General features: G+C 37.1%; 1 protein-coding gene across 1 annotated transcript; it reads right to left on the bottom strand.

Annotated features, from left to right (window-relative positions):
- Positions 1 to 1193: 1193 nt before the first annotated feature.
- LOC134649092 (uncharacterized) lies at positions 1194 to 2208 on the bottom strand. Its single transcript, XM_063503809.1, has 2 exons — positions 1443 to 2208; positions 1194 to 1378 (listed from the first exon to the last, which is right to left on the bottom strand). Exons 1-2 carry the CDS (start codon positions 2005 to 2007, stop codon positions 1194 to 1196), a joined length of 750 nt encoding a protein of 249 aa, XP_063359879.1. The 5' UTR covers positions 2008 to 2208.
- Positions 2209 to 8551: the final 6343 nt, after the last annotated feature.

Below are 8551 nucleotides of genomic sequence, written 5' to 3'. Positions count from 1 at the left end.
ATAGATCCTGATAAGGAGTCTAAAACTTCAGTTATATTAGGGAGTGGGAATTTATCGTCTTTTATCTGATTATTTAACTTTCTATAGTCGATGACCACGCGCCATTTCTTCTGTTTCGAGGAATCTAATTTTTTGGGAACTAACAATAACGGACTCGACCACGCGCTTCTTGCCTCTTCAATTATTCCATCATCTAACATTCCTTTAATCTGCCTATCAATTTCAGCCTTTTGCGAGTAAGGTAATCTGTAAGGTTTTACATAAGCTGGTGAACTACCCGGTTTTAATTCTATCGTCTGGTTATAAAGCTTTGTGGTGGTTAATTTATCACCCGGTAGGAAAAAGACATCCGGATATTTTGCGCATATATTTTCAATGGATTTCTGTTCCTCTTCGTTTAATTTACTCAAATCTAAAGCAGAAAACAACAACTTCACCCTTTCGGCATTCATAGTTGGCTTACTAAATTCACAAATAAAGAAATCGCTCAATCTGCTCTTATTAATTGTAAATCGGCTTAATTTTACGTCGCTATCCCTTGTATTTAATATTTTAATTGGTATTTTACCCTGAATTGGTTTAACTATAGCACTCGCAACATATATTCCCTCGCATAATTCCTGACTATTTACTACAAAATCCTCCGTAATACTAGTATCCATGTAATGAATGATTTCACTACGAGCGGGTATAGTTAAATAACTATTTGCCGGTTCTGATGAGCTTCTAAACGCTATCTTAGCTAACTGTCCATGTCGCGATAGTAATCGTACAGTGTTTGTTTCAAAATCAATATTGGCTTTATGCTTCGCAAAGAAATCTTGTCCTAAAATACCATCCGCGCTACATGATAAATTCTCAAAAACAAAAAATGAATGCTCGAACTCACAGCCATTGTAATTTAGTTTTAACATAACATATCCGTTAGATGTTACTTGTCCGCCTATACCTGTGACACATAATCTCTTATTATGGAACGGAATGTCCCAATTTTGTATGATTTCATACTTTATCGCGCATAAAGATGCTCCCGTATCCAATAGCCAGTTGTAAGCGGTTTTCCCTATATTTAAGGTTACCCTATTTAAATCACTACACGTGTAAATAACATCAGTCTCGAAAAAAATGATTCAGCGATTCCGTATTTGGTGCACTCGGGTGTTGACCGGTCGAGCCATTCTCGGCGTGCCGTATCACGTGCAGGCTGCCACGAGCGGTGACCCCTCGGGCACGGGACCCGAAATACGAACCCCCTCGTGCCGGCCTGCCTCGTGACTTGTATCCACGGCCACCTCCTCGCGAGTTGCCTTGTTGGGGTTGAGGATATCGACCATAGGAGTACTGTCGCGGACCCCTTTGATTACGATGCCGATGACCTCTGTACGAGTTGTGAGCAAAGCCTCTGTGGTACCTGTTAAAAGAGTTTTGTGAGCGGTACATACCCATGACCTCCGATTGGCTTGACGTTGTCGGTCTCGATACATTTTCGTCCTGCGCAGCCTGGATTGCATCCTTCAAGCTGCTGAAGTTCCGCGCCGCAATGATGGTGCTGAGCCTTGGATCCTTCAAACCATCTGTGAACTTTTTAATGCACATTTTTTCGTTTAGCGGCTTTAGCACATCATAACTCGCCGAATTACCTTCTGCCTGAGTTATAGTCAACTCAGAAAAAAGTTTCTCTATTTCGGATCCATACTGATCTATACTACGCCAACCCTGACTTATATTTTGAAGTCGGGAATGGATTGCTGTAAAGGACTTTTTAGGTAAAAGTGAGTTACGTAAATCCCTTATAAGTTGCTCTACGGTCGTATAAGTAGCTGACATACGTAATTTCGCACTTTCAGACAACCTTCCTTTTAACACAAATGTAATTAGCGACTTTTTACCTGTCTCGTTTAACATACCCGAATACATATCAACAGCATCTATTAATCTCTTTGTTGTTTCCTCAGTACCATCCATAAGTGGTATAAGACTACACGCTGACTTTAAATCGAACTCCATGGTGTCGAATTCACTGTATTCGCTATCGCTACTTGTACTTTCCTCTACCTCAGACTTTGAACATAACTCTAATATTTCGTTATGCAAACTAGTAATATTAGCATACAATTTGTTGGTCTCCTCAATAACTCCTGATTTTACGTCCTTTAGTAGGGAAAATTGTGCGATAAAATTATTACACCTATATATAATATCATTAACTTTTGACAGTTGATTTTTTGTTATGTTACCTTCAAACCTTGATTTCCCTTTTTTAACTAAATATTTTCTTATTACGATTAACTCTTCGTAACATTTCAATAATTCATCTGCCATCACAAAATTATACCTATTACTTTAATATACCTACGTGTTTTAACTTACATTGGCGTCACATTACTGTCCTTAATTTTCTTCATATGAAACTTTGTTCACTATATCACTTAGCAACAGTTGTTTCTCGGTCCGTTGAATTGTATCATAAAACAAAATCCGATACACACACTACACGATATACGTTATCCGTTAACACTTCACTCAAACACTTATAGGAGCCGTACGAGCAGCACGCTGCAGCTCAGCTAGAGCGACCTCCTGGCGCATCCATTTCTTGTGGGTTTTCTTACACCTTCTGTACAGGGCGTAGCCTCCTCCAATGGCGAATAAGACGAGCATTATACCCAGGATAATATTAGTGGTGCTTGCGTGGAATCGAAGTTCTTCGGTGCCCGCAGAAGCCTTATTGTCACCTCCGGCCGCAGTTTGTGCGATGATAACCTCTTCTTTTGATTTTGTGGCCCCCATGATGAAACTTTGAATCAGCAACAGCGTAACCACTTAACCGTGAGAAACAGCATTACATTATTTAATTGTTCTATTAATCGTCCACTTGAGCTATGTTTACATTGTAACTAATTGAGCTCTCAATATCACTCGGTGACTGACCGCACGCGCGACACCGTATATGGCAGGATCGCCATGTAAGGTGAGGATTCGGAGCTGAGTACAAACAAGTGTTCAGCTAGAATGATGATTTATTACTGCACTAAATACATGAGTAAATGGTCCTTATATATATCCTATGAACTACGTACATAACTATATCTAGTATACACTACAATAGGTCGAAAATCCCTTGCTTGCCGTCGTTCATGCTAAAAATCTTTGAATACTGCAACTATTTAGAATATTTTGTGTTCAGTTTGCCTTGGTCTCCCCTTTTCTGCAAGTTTATGGTCGAGTATCACTTATAGATCCCAGCAGCTCTTTACCTTGATTATCTAGCTGCATGGAACCGGTTTTAAAAACCTTTAGAGCTTTCTTGCGGTTTTACTAGGCGATATTACAGATAGCATGAGTTCTTTGACGAAAATGTATATATTTTAGTTTTTCATCACTTGTAGTCTTGTTTGGTCTGTTTATTTTGTAATGACATGTATCAGGTGCTCTTTTACTGGTTTTCTATGACATTTATTACATTAAAAATTTTGACTTCTTAATTTGGTTGGGTTATCGGCGGCTGCTAACTTTGGCCGCTAACTTCACACCGGTGGAGCATCTTATATTATAACTTAATTTCACTATAATACATTATATTTTGATAAGGAAGCGCAACCGCTCATTTAAATTGCTTGGATCCAAGTTTACTTGCTGTAGGTAGGTACCTAACGTGAATAGGTATTCACGTTAGTACAGTCAGCGTCAAAAGTAGAGGACCAGCAACCAGATTGTTACAAATGCGAAAGGGGTTGCCCATGATTGTAGGTACATTATGTACAGTCAGCATCAAAAGTAAGAGATCAAACTACGCGTCAAAACTACCTTTCTCTAATATTTAGCTTTACAAAAATATATAAGTCACTGCAGAACAATTAGACTGTGACAGATAATTTAGAAGTTTAGAACGCAAACTAAAGAGATTATTTGGGAAATAATTCCCGGATGGCAGACACTTTTGGACTATTATTTTGATGCTGACTGTACGTGTGGACGGGAAAAATTCAGCTGCGGCAAATTCCGGACACGTACCGAAATCATCACGGATCGTACAATCGGCAGATTTACGAAATATTTTCACCCTCCACGCTACATTTTAGGATGTGAATAGAAGAATAAGCTTTGTTGTTCAGTGTACGTCTTTTGTAAATGTGTACCCATGTTTAAAGAAATGTGATTTGAGGAGGAAACGTCGATAATATTACAATTTAGCTGACAAATATTTATTCGCAACGATCTTTCTTTGTAATTTCGACAAGTTAACATTTTTTTCTGAAGTTTCCCGCCGATCATCGTCATTGATCCCATTCACTAACGGCAAAATAAGCAAAATGCCTGCAACATGTTGCTTTGACATAGGGTCAAAAAACTAGAATGGCTCCTCTACACCAGCGATCGGCAACCTTTTAGCAGCCAAGGGCCACATAGTAGTTAACGAAGTTGACGCGGGCCGTACTTTGTTAATATTTATGACTTTATCAGACATTGTCGTTTATTAATATTACATAAAAAATAGCCTGGGAGGCTCGCGGGCCGCAAGTGACAGGTTCACGGGCCGCAGGTTGCCGACCGCTGCTCTACACGATGGGCCTACGTCGGCCACTCCAAGGGACGCATTTATGCGTTAGAGGGAGCAAGTGCTATCTCATTCTACCGCATGGCTGCGTCCCTTGGAGTGGCCGGCGTTGGCCCATCGTGTAGAGGAGCCAGAAGAGTTTTTTAGTAGGTAGGTAGTATGAAATTTTTATATAATTTTGATTTTTTGACAGAGACTCTTAGCTTTATCAAGGGGCCTATTTGACTCAAGAAATAGTGTTTTTTAAGCCTTAGTCATATTTTGCCAGGTTATTAGTTATTTATTATTGCAATGGGCCCAACCCCGAAATTGCGAAAAAAAATTGGCTGTTTCATACAATTTTGAGAGATGAACGGAAATTTCGACATGCCCTAGCCAAATTTGACGGTGGTTTGAACGTTACATCGCCACTAAAATGATATTGTATTTTTTTTAACTTTGCTAGTTTTACTAAAAAAAATATCTAGTACAAAGGAAAATACTAGTTTTCAATCCACTAAAGTTGTCGCAAATTGAATGAATGCCTTTTATCCAGGAAAGATACCTTTTCATTTATTTAAAGACATCCTGCTTTCATTTGACGGTAGTAACGAAAAGACTCAAAGGCGCGTTCTGCACAATGCTTTGTGAAACTTTCTGAAAGTTTTGAACTCTCATGCAGGGCTTTAAATACCGTTAAAAAGTTGGTATCGTTACCACAAGGTGACAGATTTAACGTTAAGTTGTAACTAACGTTAGACCAGGTACCGTTAGTTATACTACTCTTTACCGGTAACAAAATGGTAACGTTAGCAGCTGTCAATTTGAGCTAACGTTAAGTCAAAGGTATCGATACACCATTGTTAACGTTAGTAGGTAACGTTAACAGCTGCTTATTTACCGTTTGATTAACTGATAGGTGCCATCATCGTTGACAATCGAGCGAATGTTCATTCACTCTCAAGCAGAGATGGGCAATTTTAATAACAAAACTTCCGTGAGACAAAGACATATTAAATGGAGATGGGCATTTCGTAATTGATTCCTGGTTCCACGATTACTCGAAATTACTTTGTAATCTGATTACCGATTCCCAGATTACTTTGTAATCTAACAATACCGAATTACTAATAGTGGAGTCAATATAAAGTTAAAGTTACATTAATTGCACAGTAAAATGTTTCTACACGGGTGAATTATATATCATATTGAATACCCGTCTGCGAATTAACAACTTGATATCTGTTCCCGTTTTTGAGAAATAACATTTTTTTATTTTATATTTTATACTACCTAAACAGTAATTTCTAACTAGAATTTTTTTGAAGAATGGGCTATGAAGCTTACACGACTACACGGTCAGAATTTCTCCCGACCATAATATTAATTATAGATTTAATGAAAAAAACAATAATTTTGTAAGTTTTCCATGACCGAGAATATCCCACACTGAGAGAAAAGTTTACTATTGTGGTTAATTTAATAGTATTTGTTTCGATCATGTTTAATTTATCTGCCCGAGGAACTGCTATATTCGCAGAATAGCAGCATGATTTTGGAAACAAACAGCAAATAATGTTCTACACAATTAATGGACACTTCTAGTTTTTTGGCAGTACATAACTGTACAAGTTATTGAAGACTACATACTTATTTTTCTCGCAATAATTAAATCAATTTCCAGTTTCCATAAAAAGTCAATGAAGTATGCTATATTTCCAGGCTTCCACAGAGGCCAAGTCAAACTTTGTTTAAGATGTCAAAAAGATATCATTTTGTTATCATTCGCCCAACCGTCTCGCTCGCACCAATACATATTTCATCTAGTACGAGTGAAATGCACGCGCGAATGATATAAAATGACATCTTTTATAAGAAAGTTCGAATTAGCATCAAGGTTTATTAGGAAAATATACCTTATGACTTATGGCATTGCGTTAAGGTTTAATAATTCAATGCATAAAGTGTCTGTGTTTATGTGAAAAATGCTAGGTGTCAATTTTTATATCTATTCACAAAACGTTTAGAATACAGGATGCACAGTCAGATATAAATAGACCCTTGAAGTCTTACAACTATCTATGATACTGGCTCTCAAGCTTATTTGGTTAGTAAGTACCGTCCACCAAGTTATACTTCGAATAGCCACCCGGACAAATTCCAAAGCTAATTTCGAATTTTAAAATTTGACAATTCACGAGAAGAGTAACGTAACGTCAAAGGATATGTTTGTCCCTTTTCAACGATCCTGTCATCCGATGCTTGAGTAGAGAAACTAAAAGAAGCAAATGTCAGCAATTCGTAACGCTTAGTTTTTGTTAGCGATAGCGCATCGCGACATGAGAACTAGTATGAGCCTGGCCCTCGATTACGTATAATTGCAAGGAAACTTGGGATCAAGTTATCTTAGTCAATTTAGAGCAGTTGGAAATCAACTCATTGTGAAATTTTTGAACGTTTTCAAATAATTTGTTGGATTAAGTAGTAAAAGTGTTACAGTATGTTATATATTTGTGATCTACTCACAAGGCCCTTTCATTTGGTACCCCACATGGTATGTTTAAAAGAAAAATGGTAAAAACTTTGCATCACAGTAACTACCCTCACCACTTTCGCGCTTGTCATCTCATATATTTGTGTTCAGGATATTATACTGAATGCACTGATACCAAATATACTCATATCCGAGACGACATGAGCGTAAATTTTTCTAGAAGACTTTTCGAGAAAAGGCCAGGCTACAATATCTTTACAGGTTGATTGATACTGAGTGTATTAACACCATGTTCACCCATATCCAAGACGATATGAACGAAAAGTAACCTAAAGCCACCCTACCAACATTTTCGTAACAATTAGAGATTACACTGATTTAAACTTTCACAATTTTTACACATTATTAAATTATACAACGATACGCGATTAAGTCCCGTTGTATAATTTAATAATGAGAGATTATTTCTTGGAAATAATGTTGTAATATAAACTCCTTGTAGAGCACCTACCTGCGAAGAGATCGTGCTGTCAAAGTTGTTAATGATTTAATATAATATTGTTAGTTAACTAAAGTTTTATTAATGCATCATTTCATCTTATACACCGCGGGATTTAATAACCCGAAAGATTTAAACCACGTATTTTTGACGACAGTACGAGTAAATAATGTTATATCAACATGGGTCCAATTATATATTTTAATTAAACTACTATTTCAGTACAAATTAAATCATATTAATTTACCGCTTCTTTGTGAACAAACCTTTATTCAGAGAGTGAGCGAGTTTAATTAATCTCAAGTAGAGAAACAGAGAGCGAGCATGACATTTCACGAATCACTCCGATATCATACGATGCACGGCGAATGCAGTGACATGTGTTCCATGACAAGAAGTGTCAAGTTATGTCTAGGATCATGTTTACGTTGAAATTATTTCAATTGATTGGCACCTCAAAATACCACAAATTGTATCAAAGCTTTATTAATTACTACAACAGTAGGTACAGTGCAGTTATTATTGTTGAAACTTTGCGATAAAATCTTTTCCTTTGAGTGAGATAACCAAAGCCATTAACCATGATTATATCCGAAAGAAATCATGTCTCTTATTGTTTTAACTCATACAACAGCTGGAAAGGGATGATTACTTTGTTAAAATAAATGAATGACCTTTTGTTAAAATATCGATCATGCTTATCAGTACGTATTTTAAAATCGATCATGCTTATCAGTACGTATTTTAAATTCTCGATGTGTTGATTTATACTGAGTAAAGTAAAATAAACAACTATGTTAAACAATTACGCTTTTTTATTAATTTAATGAATTAGGTTTTCACACCTGAGGATGCCGAAGACCGGGCAAAGTGGAGAAGGCTGAGCAGGAAAGCGGACCCTGGCGCTAGACCGGGAAAACGCTAGGTTGAAGAAGAAGAATGAATTAGGTTTTCGAAGTGTGTACCACCGTTTTCAGCACAAAGATTTAATTTTAAACGGATTTCATTATTTAGGTTTACA

Source organism: Cydia amplana, chromosome 6 (assembly GCF_948474715.1).
Source record: "Cydia amplana chromosome 6, ilCydAmpl1.1, whole genome shotgun sequence".
Taxonomy (NCBI): Eukaryota; Metazoa; Arthropoda; class Insecta; order Lepidoptera; family Tortricidae; genus Cydia; species Cydia amplana.
Note: the sequence above shows the minus strand (reverse complement) of the source record. Positions and strands in the feature narration are given on the sequence as shown.